The sequence below is a fragment of the Canis aureus genome, chromosome 7 (genome assembly GCF_053574225.1).
Source record: "Canis aureus isolate CA01 chromosome 7, VMU_Caureus_v.1.0, whole genome shotgun sequence".
Taxonomy (NCBI): domain Eukaryota; kingdom Metazoa; phylum Chordata; class Mammalia; order Carnivora; family Canidae; genus Canis; species Canis aureus.
The window spans coordinates 4,676,990-4,703,835 of NC_135617.1; the positions used below are offsets into that span (position 1 = coordinate 4,676,990).

Below are 26,846 nucleotides of genomic sequence, written 5' to 3' on the forward strand. Positions count from 1 at the left end.
GCAGACCTTCATCTCAAGGCATACTCCAGTCACCTGGTGGTCACATAGGGAATGAGCCAAAAATGTCTGCACTATGTATGCTGTTCCTTTTTCTAGGAAATTGTGTTCATAGCATTTTTTCTTCTGTGTCCTGTTATGTTGCGCTAATTTCCCTCTCTTCTGCATATAAATGCTCAGAGCAGAAGAGAAGGGTTATAATCTTCATCCCCCTTTGTCACCTACCTCTTTCTTAGTCACTCTCAGTGAATCTCTTCCCCATCTCTTCATTTCATGTTTGCTTTAAAAAAAAAAAAAATGCCCCTAAGATCAGTAATGCATTTTATATCAAGGAATAGAAAGGTAAAATTTGAATGCTCAGTTTGACCTACTAAATAAATAAATCAACCTCCACAAATCTTTTGACCTGAAATTGTCTTCAGTCTTCTTCATAGTCTTTTCACATATTCATCCTTTTCTAACTAAACTGTTTTTGGATTTTGTTTTGTGTTTAGGAAGAGGTTTTCCTTTTTTTTTATTTACCAAATCAACATGTGATTATTGTTTAAAAAAAAAAAAATTAAACCTGCGGCCCCTGAGTGGCTCAGTCAGTTAAGTGGCTGCCTTTGGCTCAGGTCATGATCCCAGAGTCCTGGGATTGAGCCCACATCAGGCTCCCTGCTCATTTTGCAGCCTGCTTCTCCCTCTCCACAACTTGTGCTTTCTCGTGCTCTCAAATAAAAATCTTAAAAAAAAACAAAAACATGAAGAGCATACATTTAAAAGTAGAAGTTCTTGGGCACCCCGGGTGGCTCAGCGGTTTAGTGCCACCTTCAGCCCAGGGCATGATCCTGGAGACCTGGGATCGAGTCCCACGTCAGGCTCCCTGCATGGAACCTGCTTCTCTCTCTGCCTGTGTCACTGCCCCTCCCCTCCCTCTCTCTGCCTCTCATGAATAAATAAATCTTGAAAAAAAAAAGTTCTTCCCATCAGCTCCCCATTTTATTTGGTTTGATTTTTTTTTTAAGATTTTATTTATTTATTCATGAGAGACACAGCAAGAGAGAGGCAGAGACACAGGCAGAGGGAGAAGCAGGCTCCACGCAGGGAGTTCTATATGGGACTCCACGATCAGGCCCTGGGCTGAAGGCGGCACTAAACCGCTGAGCCACTGGGCTGCCCCTGATTTCTTTTTTTAATACGTAGAAATAGCAGTATATATTTAAGGAAAGTGGTAAATTTGTGGATATTTGTTTTATTCCTATTATTTATATATGAATAATTAATGTTCTTTACATTTTAAAAAGTACTTAATTATAAATTTACTAATGAATGCATGCATTATTACACATATATGGAAAAGAATTCAGGACAAAAAGATTTACAGTAAAAATTAAGCTTCCCTGCCACCTCGGACTAAGCAGTCTCCTTCCCCAAAGGCAGTATAGCAGTTCTTTGTTTTTATGTCTCTTTGCAGAAATTTTCTATGCATGTGCTTTAACACTTTTTGTATATATAAACACATACCACTCGTTCCATTTTTCAGTGTATGATGGTGATCTTTCCATATTATGACATTTAGATCTTGTTCATTCTTTTGAAAATTTTGAAGGTTATAAAGAGTATTCCATTGAATGTAGCCTTTATGAGATGTCATATAATTTATGTAACCAGTCCCCAACAGATAGACATTTATGTTTTTAGTCTTTTATGAATTAAAAAGACTAGAAATATAATTTTTAATGAACATCTTCATACTAAATATTGGCTACATGTGAATAAATCTGCAGGATATATTCTCAGGAGTAGAATTGCTAGATCAAAGGATATGTCCATTTTTAATTTTGATAGATATTTTTAAATTGTCCTCCAAAGAGGTTTTCTAAATTCTACTTCCATCACTAGTGAGAGCCTTGTATTTACATTTCTTCATGCAAAATAAATACAGAATACAGTCCTTCATTAAATTTATATGATTTCAGTAATTACCAGTACTGTAACAGTAGTCTCCTGTTTTCCATTGCCAGGTATATGTACATTACCAGTACAGTCAGTGATGGCTGTAATGTAATCATGAATCCAATCTATGTCTTATTTTTTTTACCCAGAGTTTCTGCTTTTTTCTTGATTTTTTTTAAAAAAAACTAAGGATTACATCTCAGTTTTATTAGCATAGGAAAATAAGTATAAAAAGCAACGTATTTTATTGCATATATGTTAAAAGAGAAAATATACATGGGCAAAAATCTACCTATTGGTAGTTGACGCCATATAATTCTTAAGATATATTTTCAGGAAAAACTATAATTAAAAACTTGCCTAGTGGAACACCTGGGTGGCTCTGCGGTTAAGCGTCTGCCTTCAGCTCAGGGGTGTGATCCTGGAATCCCAGGATCGAGTCCCACATCGGGCTCCCTGCATGGAGCCTGCTTCTCCCTCTGCCTGTGTCTCTGCCTCTCTCTTTCTCTCTCTCTCTCTCTCTCTCTCTCTCTCTCTGTCTCTTTGTGTCTCCCATGAATAAATAAATAAATTTAAAAAAAAACTTGCCTAGTACATACAGAAGTAAATTTGTAATAGAGAATTAATAAGAGCTTCAAAAGAAAATACATCTCTCTTTTTAAACTGTAAGTGAAACCATGGTTAACCAGGTAGAAAGTAAAAGGTAACAGACTCTGACTTGAATGTCCAACCACCTGGACTAGTCATTCTTTTTCTCAAATGGTTGAGAAAATTGAGAGGTGGCACTGCATGTATTTTAGAGAAACAATTTTAGGTCTATGTTGTCACTGAGAAATTATAGCACAAGCAGTGTTTCTAAAATAAAAACATGAATTGATTTAATCTGATATTGAAAGTAAAAATCTTTAGTTTTTTCTGTGGAGTATTAAATTATGACTCCTTTATGGCCATTTTTTTTCTGTAATTTTACACATAGTTCTTTGGAGTCTTAGGAAACATTTCTTTCAACATGTCTCAAAAAGTTATCTAAAATCATAATTTTTATTTCCTTTTACAGATACAAAATCTTACCCTAATCAGTGTGGAGTTACATGCTCGAACGAGACGAGACTTAGAACCAGATCCTGAATTTGACCCCATCTGTGCTCTGTTTTACTGCATCTCCTCTGACACCCCACTACCAGATACAGACAAAACAGAACTCACGGGTGTAATAGTAATTGATAAAGACAAGACTGTCTCCAGCCAAGGTATTGTTCATTTTTGTTAATTTTATACCTACCCACTCTAGGATGAACCTTTTAATGGGGCAGTTTCTGTGCTGGTGATGTAAACCAAGCAAGTATCAGGAACTCCTTTTTAAAATGTAATAGTAGGAAGTATTGTGTATTGCTTTGTCCTGGATTCATTATTCTCACTTGAATTATTGTTGAAAGTCAGAAGCAATTAATAGATATTAATAAAATTTCCAGTTAACATATCTAATTTGTTCTAAATATTATTTTATAAAATATTGCTAATACTGAATTAAGATGACTATCTCTAGGTTGGGTGGATTATCTTATGTATGCATTGCTGGTATTTTGCTCCTAATATAGAGTTTTACTTTGCTTTTAAGAAGTTACTACTATAAGTTAGTGGAGAATAAGAGACTTTTCAGATATATTCCAATTTTGTTTATATCTCTTCCTAAACATATACATTTTTTTAAATAATAAATTTATTTTTTATTGGTGTTCAATTTGCCAACATACAGAATAACACCCAGTGTTCATCCCGTCAAGTGCCCCCCCTCAGTGCCTGTCACCCATTCACCCCCACCCCTCACCCTCCTCCCCTTCCACCACCTCTAGTTCGTTTCCCAGAGTTAGGAGTCTTTATGTTCTGTCTCCTTTTCTGATATTTCCTACCCATTTCTTCTCCCTTCCCTTCTATTCCCTTTCACTATTATTTATATTCCCCAAATGAATGAGAATATATAATGTTTGTCCTTCTCCGATTGACTCATTTCACTCAGCATAATACCCTCCAGTTCCATCCACATTGAAGCAAATGGTGGGTATTTGTCATTTCTAATGGCTGAGTAATATTCCATTGTATACATAAACCACATCTTCTTTATCGATTCATAAACCGAGGCTCCTTCCTCAGTTTCGATGGACACCGAGGCTCCTTCCACATATACCACATAAAGGCGTTTTATAAACTATGAAGTGTCCTGCAGTTTTGAATAGTAATACATGAATTCAATCAACTGAGGAGGAAGTCTTAGCATGGAACAAAATCATTGAGGAATTTGCAGTTTAATCAGTGGTGTACTTCAGCAGACTTGTACCAGCTCACAAGCCAGTTGTTAAATTTTTTTTTCAGTTGTTAAATTTTTATGAAATTTTTGAACTAGCTCATGTCACATTGGTAGTTTGAAATCTGCCATGGTGGGGAGTCTTTACATAATGGAAATAGGCAAGCACTACAAAGCAGGGTTGTTTTGGGTTTTTTTTAACTTGAGAGGTAGTTGTAAACTTTTTTTTTTAATAAAATGCTTTCTAAGTTCTAAACCAATGTTTCCAAAAAGCTTTGGTGTGCAGTCTGTTTATAAATAATAGGACTATATGGTACATAATCTTTTGTAATACATAATTCCTTAAATCTCAGCCTACCACTGATTAAAATATTCTCTTTTAAGCAAAACTCTTTCCATAGGAAGAGTAAAGACAGAAGCAAGGTAATAAAATTTCTTTTTGGGTGACATGTTATTATTTGAGGAATTTGAGAAATGTAGACTTTTCAGGAAAATAACTGAAAAAATGAAATTTGAATTTTCAGTTGCATATTAAACTAGAAAACCTTTAAGAAAGCTTTCAAGAAATTGAGTTAATTGTGTATTTATTTTGGGGAATACTCTCTTAATTTGAAGTATTTCAGTAACGTAATTTCACCCAAAAGTAAGAGATTTATAATTATATGTAATAAACATTTTGCTTGTTTCTTAGATATCAGGTATCAGACCCCATTGCTGATTAGATCTGGAATTACAGGACTAGAAGTTACCTATGCACCCGATGAGAAGGCACTTTTTCAAGAAATTGCAGATATAATAAAGAGGTATTGTTCTGTATTTTCTGATTTTTCCAGTTTTTGTTCAGAGTCTTTTCTTGCTATTGATTAACATGGGCAAAGGTAGGAAAAAGGAAGAGAATTTCTTCCTATGGCCCTTAAGTAGGGTTATCCTTGGAAAGATTTTGCCCATACATCCCACCACCATTGCATTTCCAGCAGATTAGAGATGGCAAAAGAATATTCTATTCTCAAGATTGAAGGGTTGATGAAAGAAATACTGGCTTAACCTCTAGCTTTTCCAGTTGGATTTTAGCATGACTTTTCTATGGTGGTGAAATAATTGGGAACTATACTAAATTTAAATTGTATTATTCATTAAGTAGGTATCTACCTTGGGAATGAGCCATCCTTTCACTATCTTTTGTTTTTTCTTAAATGTTTTCTGAGTTATAAACCAAGTTTCCAAAAAGCTTTGGCACGCAATCTGTTCATAAATATAGGACTATGTGATACATAACTCATTTGTAATACATGGATCTTTAAAAATCTCTGTTGATCATTTGATAGTTGGCCTGGATGTTTGATAGTAAAATCTTGTCAAAATTTATGAAAAGGATTTTTTAAAACAAAAGTATTTTAATTTAAAAAATATAGTGAGTAAATCTTTTGCATTTCCTCAAGATTATAACTTTTGGTAGCTATGGACCCTCTTATTAAATGCTTCACTTTTCTAGAAACTTAAGATTTCTTCCCATTGCTAGGCTTAGGTTTTTAAATACTTAAAGCAGGCTAGAAAATACTCTTTGGGTCTTAATGTATGAATAAAATCCGTCCTTGAGCATGTTGTTACACTCAACCCTTTCTGTTCTGCCTTTTTTTTTTTTTTTAAGATTTTATTTATTCATGAGAGGCAGGCAGAGACCTAGGCAAAGGGAGAAGCAGGCTTCATGCAGGGAGCCCGATGGTGGGACTCGATCCCAGGACTCCGGAATCACAGCCTAAGCCGCAGACGCTCAACCACTGAGCCACCCAGGCATCCCTGTTCTGCTTTCTATAGTTGAACTCTTTCTGTTAAAATTGAAACAATATTCTGCATGAAAGATAAAGATGATATTCTACAGACCGAATATCTGAATCCTACTAGATGGGTTAAAATAAACCATTTTGAAATTTAGAATGCCAGAAAATGTTTTAAACAAAATAAGATTAAATGTCAGGGCATCAAAAATAATATACTGCTACCCACTGCTCCAGGGAGGTAAAAAGAGGGAAAGTGTTTTTACTACTTATAGCACTGATGACTAGATGGATTCCTATCCATTTGAGTGTTACCATTGTCATTCCTACCTTTTATCTTCTCACAGAGGTTATCATCAACATATCAGATGCTTCCTAGTGCCCACACTTTTATTTTCGCAATCAGCTTAGCAAAAAGAACATGAAGAGTTTCAGTCAATACCATTTTGTGTACCAGCACACCTCCAGTAATGTCTCTGGGCTTTGTTATGCTTGTGTTCTCCTTGTTAAATATATTCCCAACAGGCTTATCTGCCAACATTGAGAATTTTGTCAATCATTTGCAAGTATAGTAAATTTCTTCATGTCCATAACGTGAATTATATTAGTCGTTAGGAAAAATATGGTAAACAAAATAAAAGCAATTTCTGGTTCTTATTCTAAAAGGTCATATTATTATAAAGAGAAGAGTGCTTAAATATCGGCATTTCGATTCTGTATCATCTTTTATATATTATCCTAAATAACCCCTAAAAGATTATTTCATTCTTTCAGCTCATTTGTTGAATACCTACTCAATATAGACTTTTTTTTTTTTTAAGATTTTATTTATTCCTGAGAGAGAGAGAGGGAGGCAGAGATACAGGCAGAAGAAGAAGCAGGCTCCCTGCAGGAGTCTGATTGGGGACTCAATCCCAGGCCCCCCGGATCACACCCTGAGCCAAAGGCAGATGCTTAACCACCAAGCCCCCCAGGTGCCCCACAATACAGGCTTTGTTAAGAGCATAGACTAGGGGATCCCTGGGTGGCTCAGCGGTTTAGTGCCTGCCTTTGGCCCAGGGCGCGATCCTGGAGACCCGGGATCGAATCCCACGTTGGGCTCCCAGCATGGAGCCTGCTTCTCCCTCCTCCTGTGTCTCTGCCCCTCTCTCTCTCTCTCTCTCTCTCTCTCTCTCTCTATGTCTATCGTAAATAAATAAATAAATCTTTAAAAAAAAAAAAAAGAGCATAGACTAGAGTCACCCAGCTCTGTAATTTTTTTTAAAGAACATGGCTTTTATTATATGTTTCTACATCTATATTTTAAACATGTATGTCTTTTTTTTTTTTAAGATTTTATTTATTTGAGAGAAAGAGAGAGCATACAAGCAGGGAGAGGGGCAGAGGGAGAAGCAGACTCTCCACCAAGCGGGGAGCCTGACTTGGGGCTCAGTCCCAGGACCCTGGGATCACAACCTGAGCCGAAGGCAGATGCTTAAACAACTGAGCCACCCAGGTGCCAGAAAATTTGTATATCTTTATGAATGGAAGATGTTACTTGAAGGACAGGGTGGGTTTTTTTTTTCAAGATTTTTTAATTCCAGTTAGTTAACAGTGTTATATTAAGTGTTATATTAAGTTTCAGGTGTGCAATATAGTAATTCAACACTTCCATATAACATCCAGTGCTCGTCACAGCAGCTACACTCTTTAATCACCTTCATCTATTTTCACCTGTCCTCTCACCCACATCCCTTCTGGTAACCATCAGTTTGTTTCCTATACCTAAGAGCCTGTTTCTTGGTTTGTCTGTCTCTTTTTTTTCCCCTTTGCTCATTGGTTTCTTAAAGTCTGCATATGAGTGAAATCATACGGTATTTGTCTCTGACTTATTTTGCTTAGCATAATACACTCTAGCTCTGCCCATGTCATTCCATCTATATTTTTATCTTGAGCAAGTAACTTATCTCTCTAAGCTTTAGTTTCCTCATTTGTAAAATGCATAATAGATATAAAAGTTAAATGAAGGGTGTGTGGGTGGCTCATTTGGTTAAGTGGCCAACTCTTGATTTCAGCTCAGGTCATATCTCAGGTTTGTGAGATCAAGCCCCTCACTGGGCTCTGCCCTGGGTGTGGAGCCTACTTAAGATCTCTCTCTCCCTCTCCATCTGTCCCTTGCCACACCCCCCAAAAAAAAGAAGAAGAAAAAGAAAGTTAAATGAGATAATGCACGTAAAACTCTTAGCCAGGTCAATACATAAATGTTAACTCTGAGTGTAAGGTATAGTTTTAGGTACTAAATATAAATGCATATTAGAAGCATATCTTCAGAGTTTTATTGTCTTTGTTTTTACACTCTTAATATTTACCTCCTCAGATGGCAAACATAAAAAGTCTTATGAAGTGATATAAAAAAATAAAACCAAATCCATTGTTTTCTGGTCACAATCATTGTTCTGTTTTTCCTTGAACTATTAATAATTTTACATTTTCCCCAGTCTCCCTAACTTAAATATAAGCTTTGATTTCTCCTTTTTTTCTTCCCTCATCCATACATTTTATCCATTTAACCTCAGAATTATGTTTCAAGATCATCCCATCATCCCTTTCCCCCGTTGCCCACCCATTGCCACTACCCTAGTTAGAACCCCTTTATCTCTCTTGTGTACAGAAATAAAAGGTTATTTAAAATCTGTTGTGAAGCAGCTTTTATCTACCTGTGCAAATAAATCATTTTCATATTTCTGCTACTTGCTTTTTCTCCAGTTTTTTCCTTCACCACTAATCCCATCTACCCAACCTTATTCTTTCCATAACTTTTAGAAACTAGATAAAGTAGATTAAATTCACCAGAATTGAAGAACAAGTCACAAAGATTTTGTTACTGTAAGCACACGTTTTCATAGAAGAAATGAAATCCTTGAGATTTTGAACTTGAGACATGATTTATCAGCGTTGGAGTCTCTTAAGACAAAATGGCCTCTAATTCAAAAAACAAATATACAGGGATCCCTGGGTGGCTCAGCGGTTTAGCGCCTGCCTTTGGCCCAGGGCACGATCCTGGAGTCCCGGGATCGAGTCCCGCATCGAGCTCCTCACATGGAGCCTGCTTATTCCTCTGCCTGTGTCTCTGCCTCTCTCTCTTTAGGTCTATAATTAATTAATTAATTAATTAATTAATCTTTTTTAAAAAAACAAATATACATAACAGGATCTGGAAAATATTGAAACAACTACCCAATTCTTCTAAGGGGATAAAATCTGGGACGTCTGGATGGCTCAGTGGTTGAACGTCTGCCTTTGGCTTAGGTTGTGATCCTGGAGTCCTGGGATCAAGTTCCACATCAGGCTCCCCATAGGGAGCCTGCTTCTCCCTCTCCCTGTATCTTTGCCTCTCTGTGTCTCTCATTAATAAATAAATTTTTAAAATAAGATTTATCAAAGAAGGGCTCTGTAACCGTCTTGCAGCCTCTTCATGTACCTGTGCTTAGAAGAAGTAGGAACTCCAACAATCTTCCAGATTCTTCTCTGAAGATCAAGGCCAACCATGGCCACATTGCAATGCCTAGTCTGAGTTACTCTTGGTACTAAAGCAGTCAGCTGCCTCTGTTCTTTCGTATGTGTATGGGAATCCTTCAAATCTTTTATCCCTGATGATCCATAGAGTCACTTGGTATGATATTTCTGCCTCACTTTCTCAAATTTAGACAGTATATAGTTTTCAGGGAGATGCACTTGTCATTCAGATAACTGCCCTGTAAAGACTTTAACCTTATTGGAAGAATTGATGAAGTTGCTATCCACAAAGTTATGTTAACATATTAGATACTATGTTAGAAGACTAAGCAGGAAGAGTGTGGGAAACCTCTTCTTTTCTTGAGTGCCCTAGGATTTTTCTGAACTAAGTATTAGTGTCCTGTTTAGCCTCTGATCTCTGAGACTATTTACCTCATTGTTGCATATTGCCTTGTTTTCTTTTGCTTCCCCATGATCATGCATTACCCCTACTCTTTGTTCCAGAATTACCAGCCATGTGGCACTTTATGCTAAGAAAGTACTTTTTATAGGTTGGTGAAAAGGTCCATTTGGCTGTTCTATTAAATTAGTCCATCGGTGATCATTAAATTAAGTGGTTTTCCCAGAAATTTCAACCCTATTTGTATAGAGAAAAATATATGGACATTATCTTTTTCTCCTGATAAGTTTGAGGGCCACTCTCTAAGCATGTAGTATAATAGTGGATCACAAGCAGATTACTAGATGTTGAAATTTATATTCTAGAATGTATTTTGATAGGGCCTCTAAGGAATAAAGATAATAAAAAGAATGCTATTGCAGACATTTGAACCGGGTTCTTTTGACATCACCATTTAAACCTTCAGGATTAAAAGTAAGGACACATTTTTGTGGCATTCTGATTTTTGTTAACTAAGTGAAAACTAAAGCCATTCAGCCCCATCATTTTAAGAAAGCAGCTATGAAAGTATGATAAAATATTAGCAAGCTGGTTTTAAAAATAGATCTTCTGCTTATGATCCATTGTTCTACCACAGACTTGCAGAGTAGCCATATATACCTTCCATCAGTAAATTAGTATAATCCTACCCTACAGACTTTGGATGATACTTCAAGTGTTAAATGACACACTTTGGACAGGCTGCATATCCCACAGTTCAGAGTGACTACAACCAGCGATGTAAAACCTAACTTTATAAGTTTTTGTAATCTTTCAGTCTGCTTTTTGGCTTTTATAAATAAGACAACAGAATAATTTGGAGCATTATTGTTGTTTTGCTTTCCAGGTTTTGTTCTCAAATTGTGAATATAATCATTTTCTCTCTTCCTCATACAATTTTTCCATTGATGCAGATCTTCAAGTTTATTTTCCCTTGTACTATAACCAAACATATTTCTATGGTGGTCACCATGAAAGTACTAAGAGGAGCCACAAGAAGGCTATTTCTGGGTTGGATGCACATTGTCAGTTCAGTTTTACCAGTGCAACTGTGTGACTGCAATGAGCACATTTTTCATTTTTCTTCTAGTTTCTAATGCTTAACTTCCCCACATTAATCTCACCTCTATTAATATTTCATGATTCCATTAAACTGAGTCACCTCTTAAGTTTAAAGGACAAACTTGTCATTACTGAGGCCTTACTTCATGTGAGGACCAAGTCATTAAAATTGAGAAAAGGAAGACATTTTCATTTTCTCTCTCAGCATTAAAACTGTGTAAGATAGTATAGGTTACAGAGGTAGAGAAGTGACAACAAAACCTGGGGGGGAGGGGGAATCTTTTTCAAAACAGTATCCACACATGCCCTCACACCTCACTCTGCCCCTGCGCACAATATAATCTCAATCATATGCTCACTCTTATACTTGAGTGGTAATGCCTCTCTCCCACCCCAATTTCAATCAGCTTCTTCCCTAAGTCATATCAAATATAGCCTCAGTAAAAACTATAATTGCCTTACAAAAGTAGCTTAAAATCCGGCACTCTAATTGCCCTGTTCCTTCCTGTATCCATTATATCACCCCTTCTCCAACCGAGAAGCCTAATAGATTTTTTATTTTTTGTATTTTTCATCATGAAGAAATAATTAAAGATTCAAGTGTTTGGTCTTCGTTTAACTTTTTCATTCCTTTTAGGTATGATCCTGATATTTTGCTAGGATATGAAATTCAGATGCATTCCTGGGGTTACCTCTTACAAAGGGCTGCTGCCTTAAGTGTTGACTTAGGTCAGATGATCTCTCGGGTGCCAGGTACGAAGCATTGTGAATATTTTATCACTCAATACCAGAGCAAATTACAAAGTAAATAAAGACGATGTTTAAAAAGTACTGTTCTAATTTTTAATATAAATTGTGTAAGTTCTAGATATATCATAACTCCATTATGGACAAATTCAAAAATCAAAAGTAAAAGAAAAAATACCCCCATTTCACTACTATATATGCTGTTAATATATATGTAGGGTTTTTTTTCTTTCAGTCATTTTTCATGTGTGTATATATATATAGGCCTCTTATTATATAACTTTAATAACACATATATCCCATTTTTGTTATGCTTCCTTCATCCTGCATCTTATTAAGTATTTTTCTACATTATGAGGTAGACTTTATAATCATTATGAAACACAAAACGTATAATTTTATTTTGTCTGGTTCTATGTTTTATCCTTCCGGTTATTATAAAGAAGGAGAAGATAGTAGAGGAACACTCTTGATTTTTATTTAGGTATCAGGCTGAAAAGTTGCATGAATTTTGAAGGCTGTTTCCCATAAGTCTGATTCTGTTTGAAGGACAGGAGCAAAAATAACATCATAATTATAAAGCACTTTTCAGAATTATGTTTTTCTTTATAACTACAGAATTTTTAATAACTTTGTTTTAAAGTCACTGATCAAACTATGACCAACAGTGGAATAAAGTAAAATAAAATGCTTCATTTACTGAAATACAGGAGAGAACTTTAATAACCATAAAAAGAAATATATTTGTCACACTTGTACCTAAAATAAAAAATAAATAAAGTCACTGATCTAACTAGGACAAAAGCATTTACTTTGATTATATTGGTGAAAATAGAGAACTCCTGGGAGAGGTTATGACTTCAATACAGTATCTTAAGTGGTAGTAACTTTAAAGGGAAAGGCTGAAGCTGAAGCTAGAAGATTCAAGGACAAGAAGTATTTTGAGCTTTGCAAAAAGCTTGGAACAAAAAGGCGGAAATAATTTTAGTTTTTCATTGCACAAATTTTTCATAGCTTCTGTGTCCCTTGAGTGCTAGGAATAGTGGCATATCTCCATTTTTTCAACACTTTTTTTTTTTTTTTAAGATTTTATTTATTTGAAAGAGAGCAGAGCTAGAGAGAGCATGAGTTAGGAGGAGCAGTAGAGGTAGGGAGCCTGACTCCAGGCAAGGCTAGATCCCAGGACTGCAGGAACATGACCTGAGCCGAAGGCAGGCACTTCCTTAAGACTGAGCCACCAGGCACCCCTCGGTTTTTTCAACATTTCTTTTGGGGTAGGTTTCTGAATACTCAGGATCATCAGTGTGAGTGTTCAGGTCTACTTATTAATCAGTTTAATTAGCTATAACAGGTAAGGTATATGACTTCAGATCAGAAACGTGAATGACACTTGGGTAGCTCAGTTGGTGGCGTGGCCAACTCTTGATTTTGGCTCAGGTTATGATCTCAGGGTCCCCTTGCTTAGCAGGGTTTCTGTTTGAGGATTCTCCCTCCTTCTCTTCCCCTCCCCACCTCATGTGCACATGTGCTCTCTCTCTATGCTCTAAAATAAATAAATTAGAAAAGAAAAGTGAATGAAAGCTCTTGTCCATTTATTTATTTACTTATCTGTCTGTCTTTAAGTAGGCTCCACTCCCAAGGTGGGGCTTGAACTCCTGACCCTGGAATCAAGAATCACATGCTCTACCAACTGAGCCAATCAGGCACTCCCAACTTCTAGCCTTATAGAACACTACTGAAACCATTTTTATGAGGCAGCATGGTATAATAAAAAGGGAATGGTTAGGCAGTAAAGAGCACAGGTGCTGGAGAAAGATTGCCAGGGTTCAATTCCTGACTGTCCTGCTCACTAGTTATGTGATGTCAAACAAGTTACTTAACCTAGTCACACTTCAGTTTGTTCATCTGTAAAATGAGGATGAAATAGAACTTATCTCATAGAGCAATTGTAAAGTACTTAGAACAGTGCCTAAGAACATAGTAAACATTATATAAATGTTAAATGAAATCAACTTTTAAACATCATCTCTTTAAAGAAAGAGGGATGAGTATATGTAAATGTTCTCCGGAATCAAGTAACCCTGGTTTACAATATTGGTTCTGTTACTGTATGACCTGGGCCAAGATAATAAGATTTCTGAGTAGAATTTACTACAATGCAAAATGAAGATTACACTAACATTATAAAGTGGCTAGGTTAAAATAAAAGAAATAATAAAGTTTTTAGAAGATAGTAGACATTCAATATATGCTAAATATATATATGTGTGTGTATGTGTATATATATGTATATAGACATATATATTATTATAGATCCTCTAACTTTTGTATATACCCAGTGTTATATAAGAGAAACACATTTTAATTTATATTTTAGGTAAAGTCATCTAAGAAACTAGACTCAGAACTCTACTCTTCATCTAGTTATCCATACAAAGGAGAAATTCATTCCAAATATGAACATCATCAACTGATGTCAATAAATTTTTAGAGAGTTGTTTAGGTTAAAAACTCTGCTATGTTTTCCAAGAAATGACCAGTATAACAATAAACATATTCATCCTAACACCAAAGAAATGCTGTAGTGTTAGGTGTTCATAAAAATAGCACCAGAAATTACCAAATTTAAAGTGCAAAAGATTTATTATTTAAAAAATGTGTTTATACACATTTTTATTATTTAAAAAGTATATAATTTTCAGAGACATTTCACAAAATTCATAACTTAGAGGGAAAAATTGTTTTAATCAAAATAACGATTATTCTCTAATACAAAATAGATGATTATATTTCATCTTTAATCTTTTAAAATTTTATTCTCATTTTATTTGGCATAATTTGCTTGGAAATTTGGTTTCTTTGAGTAATGCAATCTGTATTCATTTCTGTAGATGACAAAATTGAGAATAGATTTGCACCTGAAAGAGATGACTATGGATCAGAAACAATGAGTGAAATAAATATTGTTGGCCGAATTACACTAAATCTTTGGAGAATCATGAGAAATGAGGTAACGTGCTTCATCTAAAATTTTATTGGAAATAAGAGATTAGGATGGTATAAGTATTTTAGTTATCGTAGAGTTTTAAGTATAGCCTACTATGTAATTTATGCTTCATTGTGAATTATTTTTGTTATACTTACAAAAATAAACACTACATTCTAAAATTCAAAGCCACAGGAGTACTTAATGTTATTGATGTATGTTAATTTTTTTCATTTGTGTCTAATTAGCAGTAGCTAGAAAAGTCTACAACTATCAAAGTTTTATGTTGTATGTGTCAAATGTATAATTTCAGTATTTTTTGTACTTAATGCCAGATGAATTCAGCTTGGTCTTTCTGATTTATTAAATAAGAAAAATTTAGTCTACACATAGAAGGGAACTAAGGACATTTAAAAACTGATTCAGACTAAGAAGGTAAATTGGAAAGACAGTACTTGGAAATAGTTAATAGCAGCTTCTAGTTGAGGCTTTGGGGGTCCAGATAAGGATTTTTGGTAGTATAATTCTCAATAAATTATCTTATTTGCAATCACTCAGAGAAATAATTATTTTACCAAAGATATAAGATCATAGGATCTTACATCATATTTCCATTCTTGAAGTTGCCTAATTTCTTTCATTAAAATGTATAAAAACACCCACTGTAAATTGGTCCATTCTCAGATTTTGGACTTGGGATAATTAGATAAAATGTTTATATTTAAAAGAAAACAGTATTCTTCTCCTATTTGATACAGTATGATCTTTCTTGATCTTTTAGATTTATGTAAAACATTGGACTTTCCAAGCATTCCTCTGCAATTCTTTTGGGCAACAGCACATAGTAATTCTTTCACATAAGGAAATATGTTCTTTATATAAAATTCAGAAGTCCTTATTTTTATTCCTCTTTACACCATGAGTCTAAAGTTATAATACCATTTCATCTAATTTGAAAATGTATCATATATACTGCTTGGTGATAATTTTATTGTTTTCTCCTTAAAATATTATCAGAGCACAGGAATCCCTAGTGACTTCAAAATAGTTCCTAATGACATAGCATAGGAAATGGAAGGTATAGAGACTATGGTGTATTTGGTTTTTACATTCTATTATATATTTCAAACTGCAGTTTCTGAACTGTCTGTGATGAACACATTAATTGATTATGTAAACACAGAATTAAATTATCGAATCTAAATTTCATCCCTGAAGATCCAAAGCCAGCTGTACACTTATCCACTGTTAAAGTCACAAATTGGGGAGTAAATTTTTCAAAGTTTAGAGCTTTCTTTAATCCTTACTGAGAATTCAGGGTCAAAGCCTTTCTCTAATTCTAGGTTTAATATACAGAATATCTGATCTTTATTTGTAAATATGGAAACAACTGTGAGAAAGTCATGAGTTGGATAACTTACCACACCTCCCCCCTACCTAGATGGGCCAAATTGAATAGTCACTTTTTTTTTTCCCTAACCCAAAGTATTCCTGGAAATTTCTGGGAAATCCTGAATGAAGTTGTGGGAAGTACTGTCTTATATCTCAAGTTGTTTTGTAACTTTAAGGTTTATGACTTTGGAAAGAAACTGGCTCTGAGAATTTCGTATTAGAGATCCTCAAACTCTCTGGTAGCAGCATGAAAGAGGACAAGACTGGTAAGGAAACCAGTGAGTGAGATTATTGGGGTAGCTCAAATGAAAGTTGGCAGTTGTATAAGGATTCAAAAAACAATTTAGAAGATAAATCCACAAGAATTAGATGTACAAAAAGATGAAGAGGAGAAAGTGTCAAGAATAACTTTTAGGGTTCTGGCATAGATACAAGATCACAGGTGGAAAAATCTAGAGCATGAAATATCAATCATATAACCAGGTATAAATAGGAAAGTCCCAAATATGAGGTAAAGGTCTAAATCAGAGATAGAGCCTTGGAAGTCACATGAAAGTGGATGAATTCGTCAATGAGCTAATGGAGAGAGTAATCAGGATTTTGCCAAAAGTCATTTTTGTGGACAAAAATGTTTCAAGGAGCAGACAGAGGAATCAGATCCTAAGAATCAGTCATAAGATGAAGAACCAGAAGAGAACACTCCCAACAGAGCCTCTAGGAAAGTCAGATGTTTCCACACAAGCATGTAAACCTCCCATTATCTCAGTTTGGCTACATCAGAATCTGTTTCTAATGTTCCCTATTACAATTTTAGTCTGTCAATAAGCATGTCAGGTGTTTTTAAATTTATTTAAATTTAACAAATAATAAACACTCTCTCCACAGTGTTGTAGGCAATGAAGCTTATGTAGAAGTAGAATAATGTACTCATGCCCATTCATATATTGTTTTATCATCTATAAGGCACTTTTACAGACTTGTCACTTTTTTAAGATTTATTTATTCATGAGAGAGACAGACAGGCAGAGACATAGGCAGAGGGAGAAGCAGGCTCCCTGTGGGGAGCCCCATGTGAGACTCTATCCCAGAACCAAAGGGGTCACACCCTGAACCAAAGGCAGATACTCAAACACTGAGCCAACCCCGTGCCCCCAGACTTGTCATTTAAGTTTTGATACAAACTTGCAGCGTATAAATAAAACCACAAAGTAGTGAGGTACTATTCCAAATAGAGAAAACTGAAGGGGGACGCCTTCTCAGAGATTTAGTGACTTTTATTAAAAGCCTCATTAGCTAGTAAGGGATCAAGACTCAGACTCATTGTAGGCATGCTGTCTGTCTTCAGAGAGCTTAGTGTATATTTTATTATAAGTATATATAAAATAAATATATAAATACATGATATATTCTTGACAGTCTTCCAGTGTCCTAGAAATTTCTTATCTTCATATGGGTGGTGGTTATATGGTTGTACATATACATAAAAATTCATAAGTTCACCTTAAATTTTTGTACATTTTTTTAAAAATATTTTATTTATTCATGATAGTCACAGAGAGAGAAAGAGAGAGGCAGAGACACAGGCAGAGGGAGAAGCAGGCTCCATGCAGGGAGCCCGACGTGGGATTCGGTCCTGGGTCTCCAGGATCGTGCCCTGGGCCAAAAGGCAGGCGCTAAACCACTGCACCGCCCAGGGATCCCCATTTTTTTATGTAAAGTATGTGTCAATCAAAAATTTTTAATTGAAGACTCAGGTAATGAGGACAACTGAGGGAATAAAGTGGTGAAGGATATAGGGCACAGATAGTTAAAATCTCCTTCCATTTTTTAAAATTTCATCTTTATTTTCTCTGTTCTGCTGCACTAATTCTGACCACCTCTCCCAGTTCTGAGTATAAATTTATTACTGAAGTGATTAACTGTTGTGTTTTGCACATTGACTACAGCTGTGAATGGAAAGTGTAACCATACCTCTGTCAGACCATTCCTTTATCAATAAATAAATGTACAAGCATTGTAACACTTTATATCAATTCTGGCTCTGATCTACATAGTACATTTATCTATTGTTTAACTTAAATTTGGGGGGGCACTTGACGGGATGAGCACACTGGGTGTTATTCTGTATGTTGGTAAATTGAACACCAATAAAAAATAAATTTATTTTTTTAAAAAATTGTAACTATGAAAAAAAAACACGTTTTAACAGCCAAAAAAATAATAATAATAAAGAAGCACAGTTACCAAAGTATTAAAATTTTATAATACAAAAAAAAAAATTCCCTTGAAAACAAGCAACAAACTCCTACTTCATATTTCTGGATTCATATTTCAATTTCTAAAGTAAATCACTCCCTAAAAATTGAAACGTTCTAAAGGTAGATCATGTTAATTTTAGAGTTCATGTTTCCTTCCTTTAGTTTTACTCACAGCTGAAATTATATTTATGCTCCTGTGACACCAAGAGGACTTAGAGTGGATATCATAAGGTTATACTATGTTTAGTCTTAGTCCAATTTGTGAAATTGTTCTGTTTGAAATAAAATCAACCCAGACTATAGATCTGCCATCTGTCTCAGATATTGGGGACCAGTTTCTTAAGATTTTATTGTTTGATTTGAGTCACAAAAATCCCCTAGTTAATCTTTATGGGTGAACTTACGTGGCAAGCTTCACAATTTTCCCTAATGAGAGAGCTACAGACAATAAGGTGACCTTTTCTGTAGAGATTTTTTTTTTTGATTGCTTGTGTTTTTTTGTTGTTGTTATTTTTTGTTTTTGATTGCTTGTGTTAATGAGGATGTATACTCCAGCAAAAGTTTAGCTTTGATCTAAAGTGCTGTACTCTGTGTTAGGTAGTCATGTAACTACCAGAGATCAGGTATTTGGCTCCATTTTCTATAACACTAAACGGAAATTAAAAACAAAACAAAAAACCAACCAAATAAAAATATTCATTAGCAGGTAGAAGAGTCACTCAAATATAAGGAATGGATAATAAAACAAGTTATTCACTTATGTTTGAGGAAGTACTCCAGACCAGTAGTGATTGTTGGGAAAAAATGATGATTTACTTCTGAGAAAATGGGTTAGTACCTGCTTTATACTGGTGACTCTAGAATAGGTTTGTTCCAAAGTTTAAAACTCTGAGTGTATGCATGTCGTGTGCTTGCTAGTATACTAATTGCAGTGCTTTCGTTTTGGAGATTGATAGAAATTGTAGATAAAGTAAGACCAGTTTGGGTCACTGCATTGAAATGAGCCTTTAAAATTCAATCCTTGTTTTATACCTGCTGGATTGTAGAAATGGAAAAGAAAAGATCTTAAAATTACAATGTACAAATGTGAACTGCTTTTAAATTATTCCTCAGAATCCCAAGCTGACCTAAAAATGAGGACTGCAGATTCCTCAGTTTCCATTTTGCATAGACACGCCTGCCATTGTCTAGATTGCTTATGTCTTGTAGTTATTTCTGAGACAGCATCTAGGTAGAGGTATATTTTATGAATTTAGACCCATTTTTAGTATTCTTTTTCCATTAAATACTTTTTCCTACATATATTTTTTTTAAGATTTGTTTATTTGAGAGACAGCATGCACATGTACACTCTATAACAAGTGGGGGGGGGGCGCGGAGCGGGGGAGAGAGAGAGGATCTTCAAGCAGACTCCCTGCTGAGTATGGAGCCCAAGGCAGTGCTCCTTCTCACAACCCGTGAAGTCACTACCTTATCTGAAACTGCACCAGCCAGGTGCCCCTTTTTCCTACATATTTTGAGGAAGGAGAAAACATTTCTGCTATTTACTTTTAGTCTTTTGCCTCTGGAATGAAATTAATGTCATAATATTAATGTCCATAATGTCAACGTATTGGGTCCTAGTACCAGTGTAATTCTTGAAAGCAGGGTGAGTGCCTGCCCTTAACTAGATAACTCATTTTTGAATCTGTGGAATTCTGTTAATCATTATGCCATTACCAACCAAAAAGTAAGTATGGAAAGAACAGAAAATTAACTTACTTAAAAGTGTTTTGTTTTTTTCCCATGGCAATCCACATTTATTTAACTACTGATATACTAAGTTATACAAAATTGCACCATTTTTTTAAAAAAAAGATTTTATTTATTTATTCATGAGAGACAGAGAGAGGCAGAGACATAGGCAGAGGGAGAAGCAGGCTCCTCGCAGGGAGCCTGATGTGGAACTCGATCCCAGACCTGGGATCATGCCCTGAGTGGAAGGCAGATGTTTAACCACTGAGCCACCCAGGCGTCCTGAAATTGCACCACTTTAAGGCTTTTACTTTACATTTGGCCACCTCAAAGTAGTTGTAACATTAGGTTGGTCTGTTTAAATACTGTGGCTCCCTGTTGGATTGACACACAATCTTACACCCAAACGGTTAATGTATACAAAACAACTAGGCATTGTTGAATAAAACAGCGATAGTTAATGCAATTTAGGCCTGTGACCAATTATATATGATTAAAATTACTTCCTACATTCACATCCATTATACTTTTCCACCATTTAACATTTCAGCCAAAATGGTTGTACATGTGAAACAGTAATAGGCAAAAATACTAAACCTGAATATTTGATATTGCAAATACATTTATGCATGAGCAAGCAAGGGGTTCACAGTGAGACTACAGCTGCAGAACCCTGAAAATGACTTACAAAAATTGTTAAATCATTAAAAAGTTGTTTGAAAATATATACTTATTGTAGGACCCCCACTATAACACAACTATAAACATTGTTCAAAAAATTGTTCAAAAACAAAAAAGGGAACCTATAATAAAAAATTTGAAAAGTCTGGGCTTTCCTTCCCAACAGATATTAAAGGAGGTGTCTTTAAGACATACTAAAAGGATTGTAATACTCTAAAAATGCTTCTGTCGGGGGTGCCTGGCTGGCTCAGTCAGAAGAATATGTGACTTTTGATCTCAGGGTCATGAGTTCAAGCCCCACGTTGGATATAGAGATTACTATAAAGAAAAAAAAAAATAACTTATAAAAAGTTTTTTTAAATGCTTCTGTCAGTGTTTGTATTGGCATAGAGTATAAAAAGAAATGATAAAAACCGATCTCTCGAGCATGTCATGACAAAGGTGAACTCATCAGGTCTGATTGTTTTCTAATTAAATATTATAAGTATTTCTGTCTAGAAGGTTGTATATACATAGTTTTAAATTATTTCTGATTCAGTTGTAACATCATTTTTATGGATAGCTTTCATGTCTGCTGTGAAAAGTTTGAAGTAATATTTTGGATCTTTTGGAACCATATTTGCACATAAATGCAAGCATTATTAAAGTCTTGGTTTTGTTTGTTTTGTTTTTGTTTTTGTTTTTTTTAGGTGGCTTTAACTAACTACACCTTTGAAAATGTGAGCTTTCATGTTCTTCATCAGCGTTTTCCCCTCTTTACCTTTCGAGTCTTATCAGATTGGTTTGATAACAAGACAGATCTGTACAGGTAATGTTTTATAACCCTGAAGAGGATAATAGCTCTTTGTTAAAATCAATATTATTATTAGAGTATAATTTACATAGAAAGAAGTGGACACATTTAAATTGTATTGTCATGACTTTAAAAAATGTATACATTTTGTAACCACTACCCCAATCTAAGATAGTGATCATTTCAAACACCCATTGTAAGCTTTGCAGTCAACCTACCTATCCGTTAACCACCCAGGTAAGTACTAATTGAATTTCTATTACTATAGATCAGTTTTACCCACTCTAGAATTATTTACAATCTACACCTTTTTGTCTGGCTTCTTTCAAGAAGGCATAATATTTTTTTGAGATTCAGCCATGTTGTTGCATAGACCAGTAAATTGTTCGTTTTTATTACTCAGTAACAGTTGTATGAATATACCACAATATATTTATCCAGTCACCTACTGATGGACAGTTGGGTTGTTCCTCATTTGAGGTTGTTACGAATAAAACCAAATGCAAGTCTTTTTGTGAACATACATTTTCATTTCTCTGGAAGTGGAATTGCAGGGTCACATGGATAGTATGTTTAATATTTTAAGAAACTGCTAAATTGTTTTCTTTGGCAATTCTTCTGTAAGTCTGCTGACAACAAATTTTCTCAGCCTTTAATCATCTTAAAATGTCGTTATCACACCCTTATATTTGAAAGATATATATTTTAAAGATATTTCAGTGTCTAATTCTGGGGTTGAGATTTTTTTTCTTCTTCTTCTACTACCATTTTAAAGATTTCACTTCCTTTTCTTCTGGCTTTCGTTTCTGATGAGAAATCAACCGTCATTCTCATTTTTCCAATATATTCAGTGCATTTTTTCAAAGTCCAGCTTCATGAACAGTTGACTGCTTTTCCTCTTTGTAAGGCTTATAATGGAGGCAGGGGGATTACTCAGCTCTCCTGGTCCATAGTCTTTAGAGGTTTATGTCCTCCTCAGGCTCAGGGATGAGGCTTTCTCAACAGTCCTGTACTTCCCACAGTGCATTAGACCTCTGCTCTGTACTATTGGCAGGTCTTGGTCCCAAGCAGGTTTCCTGACTACCCCAAGGGAAGATGGTTCTTTGCTTCTATTCCTGCCTTAGCAGTGCTGTTTCTTTGCCTGGAATCTATGATAGAAAGATTTCCTGCCTCTTTTTCAGTAGTAGACAGCTGTTGCTTGTACTTAGTACAAAGCCCACAGTTGGAACGGGAGGTTGCCTGTCCCTCCTTCAGGTGCAGCTTTAGCTTCTACTCCTTTCCCAGAAGCACACATCTTTTGCATTGTTGTTTCCCCAGAGATAGTGGATTTCTGCTTAAATCCTGAGTATTAGAGTTTCCTTCCAGTTCCACAGCAGCTCAAGCCTTTGCTTCATATGAGAGAAAAAGTCAGAGGAAGATCCAGGATTTCATTCTTTTGTGCCCTGCCCTCCCACCCAGTCTTGGGGGTGGGGAGGGCATGGGAAAAAACACTCCCAGTATCTGGATTTCCCAGCAATTATAAACTGCCATGCTGGGCTATTCATGACCTTTAAGAATTTATTAACATTTTTTAAAAAAGAAAAAAAGAATTTATTAACATTTTAATTGTTTCACTCCTAAGTGCTTTTATGGCAGCTACCTCTGCTGCCAGTACTCTGCCAAAGAAGAAATAAATTATATCTCCTATCTATCTTTAGATGTATTTGTCACCCTGTAAAATTAAGTTTACCTGATTCTCTTGTAACCTCAACTTTCTGATGGCCTCAAGGAAACGATTTTAGGGATGCCTGGGTGGCTCAGCGGTTGAGCATCTGCCTTTGGATCAGGTCATGATCCCGGGATCCTGGGATCAAGTCCCACATCGGGCTCCCCACAGGGAGCTTGCTTCTCCCTCTGCCTATGTCTCTGCCTCTCTCTGTGTGTCTCTCATGAATAAATAAGTAAAATCTTTAAAAAGGAAAACATGATTCTGTAGATTATGCAGCTATTTGTTAAACTGGAGTGTTGTCATTTTGCAGCTTTTTTTAATCTGAAACAGAATTCTGTGATCCCCCCCCCCCCCCGGCTGGTTTCAAGGTTTTTCCCTTTGCCTTGGTTTTCAGTAATTTTACTATGATATTCCTAGATGTGGATTTTTAAGAATTTGTTTAGCTTTCTTGGTGTTTGCTGTGCCTCTTAGATCTTTAAATTGATATTTTTCATCAAATTTAGGAAATTTTTGGCTATTTCTTTAAATTTTTTTTTTGCCCCCCACTTTTTTCTTTCGAAGACTCCAAATTACATGTGTACTAAACTATATTACAGTGTCATACAAATCTCTGAGGCTCTGTACATTTTTCCTCAGTCTTTTACTGGACTTCCTTCTGTCATCACTAGTCTCCTGTTAAGGCCAACTGATACATATTGTATTTCAGTTATTGCATTTTTACCTCCTAAATTCTCATTTGATTCTTTTTATAGTTTCTATATTTTGTTGTTCTGTCTATTCACTCATTAAGACTATATTTTTCTTTTAATATTTTGAATATTTTTTCTTTAGATTCCTGAACATATCTATAATAGTTAATCCAACATCTGGCTATCTCTGTGTTAATTGTTGTTTAACTGCTTTTTTTTCTTAACTAGGTCATATGTTTTGTTTGTTTCTTTGCATGATTATGTAATGGATATTGTTGATGTTCTTTTGTGCAAATTCTGGATTTTATCTTCCTGTGAAGCATGTTTATTTTTGCTCAAATTGGCAATTTAGTTATTGGCTGATCACCTTGAACTTACACAAACTTGGTTTTTATACCTTTTTTAAGATGATTATCTGGAAAGCCAAGGTGTTTTCTAAGTCCCTCAAACTTGGCAGGACTCAATCTCCAAACTATTGCATATTGCTATATATAGCATATAAATATGTATAGCATATAAATAAATATAGCATATTATAAATAGAATATTGCATATTGCTAGTGCTTGGTTTTAGGTTTGTCTATAGTAGGCCTGACTCTACAGCAAAGGCCTCCTAAGCTGGATGCCCAACTTGTTAACAAAGAGGTAATGAGGTCTGTCCTCTCTGGCATTACTAGGCCTTCAACCCCAGCACCGTCTAAATAGTTCTATTCCAAATCCAAGTTCATAGCAGCTGCTCTTTAGAAGCCTCATCTTCCTCATTTTCAGCACAGCCCTGGGCCAGTCACTCACAAGAAATCCCCACCAGTGTTCCTAACTGCTAACCTCTGCTGCTTGCACCAATAACTCTGCCCCACAGATTCTAGCTACGAACTGCCTGCACTCTGATCTTTGCCTCCTCAGCTTAGCAAGATGGCCATGCTCTACTTAGATTCTAGCATGCTGCAGTATATTTAGGAAATTGCCTCTGCATGGGCTGGGCTTCACTTCACAGGTTTTTTTTTCCCTCAAGGAGCACGGCCTTACATTGCCTATTGTTTGTTGCCCAGAAACAATTACCTACTGTTTTATCAAAGTAGGAAAGCTAGTCCAGTACCATTTATTACATCATAGAAGTGAAAGTTCTCACCTCTACTTTTATTTAAGTTGAAGGTAAAATGATAGTAATAAGCTTAGATAATAGCTATATAAAGAATAAAACCTTGAAATTAATGTGTCTGATGTTTGAAATGAATGAAACTCTGCTTACTGAATAATAAGGTCACATGACAGTGAGGATGGAAATAGAGCCTTAAAAACAACTTGATATATTTAGGGGCACTGCTTTCTGAGCCTGTCTTTTGAGGAATCTCAAGGAAGTAAAGTGAAGTCACAGAAAGCACTAAGCTTAAGATCAAAGCCTTATAGAATAGAAGTTTAGGAGAAGTAATCTATCAATAAATAAAATGAAACTTTTATTTTATTGAGAGAGCATGCATTAGTGGGAGAAGGAGTAAAGAGAGAGGAGAGAATCTCCAGCAGATTCACCACTGAGCATGGAGCCCATTGCAGTGCTCGATCTCACAACGCTGAGATCATATGACCTGAGCCGAAACCAGGAGTCAGATGCTCAACTGATTGAGCCATCCAGGCACCCCAAAATGAATATTTTAATATTAATACTAAACTGAACATTGAAAACTACATTTGGTGGTTCATTTATAAGCCCTGGGATGTTTAAATGTATATTTTGCTACCCTAATTAGGCATTATCTGGGGTAAATAATTGCTTTTGCCAAGTGAACTAGAGAACTGACCTAACATAATACATAAAGGACTTGCACTAGACATTGGACCATTTATGTTAGTTAGCTAGTGTTACATAGAGAGACCATACATTCTTTCTTTGGAGATACTTTGGAAGATCACACAATTTTATTTTTAAATTTAAGTGAATTTTTACAAAGTAAGTCATACTTTGTAATTGGCATTTGCTTTGTACAGTGTTTTAAGTAAGAAGACACATTTTTTAATAAATTGCCTCAGGAATTAAAGTAACTTGCCAATCAAGAATTTCTTATATTTAATGTGTTTGTAAGGCATGAAGTAGCCTCGTTATCATCATTTTGTTTTTGGAAGTTCAGATTTGGTCTCCTGAAAGCCCTTAATTCTTATAAATGAGTTATGTTCTCAAAGTTGTGTTGTTAGAATGTATTTTTTCATAAAATGTTAGGTTTCTTGTTTAGATTCTTCAATCAGCTTTAAAAAAACTTCCTAGTCCCTAATATTAATGATCAAGGGAACTCATAGTAGCATTCTGATTTCATCTGCTTTCCAAGCAATAGTTTTTTAATACTATTCCAGTTTCTGAGGTAAGAACTATGTGTTGATAGTAGAAGGTGATGTAGCTTCTACTAAAAAAGAAAAAAAAAATTTTTTTCTTCATTTCCTGGATGTAGCACCAATCCAAGGAATAAACTTCAAAATAAATGAGTTTTTACTTGGAATTCTTAAGTCTCCTTTTTTGTAACCTTCTTTTTAGATGTGCTATCAGGAGTAGCTTATGCTTTGTATTTCTCTTTCTCTTCCCCAAATAAAAACTTGTATTTGCTTATTATACTTGAGTTTCATAAAGTGTTAGGAGGATGGCATAATTCTTTAACAACAAAATTATCTAACTGAATTTTACTTTGTCACATTTTTTTTCCATTCTCTTTTTATACCATGTGGTGAGCCAAATAGGACCAGAAAGTAGGAACAAAGGTGATCTGATTTTTATTTATTTTTTAAAGATTTATTTATTTATTTATTTTAGAGAGAGCAAGCAAACAGGAAGGAGAGATAGAAAGAGAGTTCCAAGCAGACTCCAAG

The 26,846-nt window shown here is 35.2% G+C and overlaps 1 protein-coding gene across 6 annotated transcripts in view; it reads left to right on the forward strand.

Annotated features, from left to right (window-relative positions):
• REV3L (REV3 like, DNA directed polymerase zeta catalytic subunit) overlaps nucleotides 1-26,846 on the forward strand; it is a 177,305-nt gene that overhangs the window by 109,464 nt on the left and 40,995 nt on the right. For all 6 annotated transcript variants that reach the window (XR_013382817.1, XR_013382816.1, XM_077902752.1 and 3 more), the window contains 5 exons: nucleotides 2,993-3,185; nucleotides 4,929-5,040; nucleotides 11,646-11,761; nucleotides 14,647-14,765; nucleotides 21,496-21,614. Coding sequence is in view for 4 of the 6 variants with exons in the window: in XM_077902752.1 (XP_077758878.1) it covers nucleotides 2,993-3,185; nucleotides 4,929-5,040; nucleotides 11,646-11,761; nucleotides 14,647-14,765; nucleotides 21,496-21,614 (659 nt within the window). In the remaining 2 variants the exon portion in view is untranslated. The remainder of the gene's footprint in view (nucleotides 1-2,992; nucleotides 3,186-4,928; nucleotides 5,041-11,645; nucleotides 11,762-14,646; nucleotides 14,766-21,495; nucleotides 21,615-26,846) is intronic.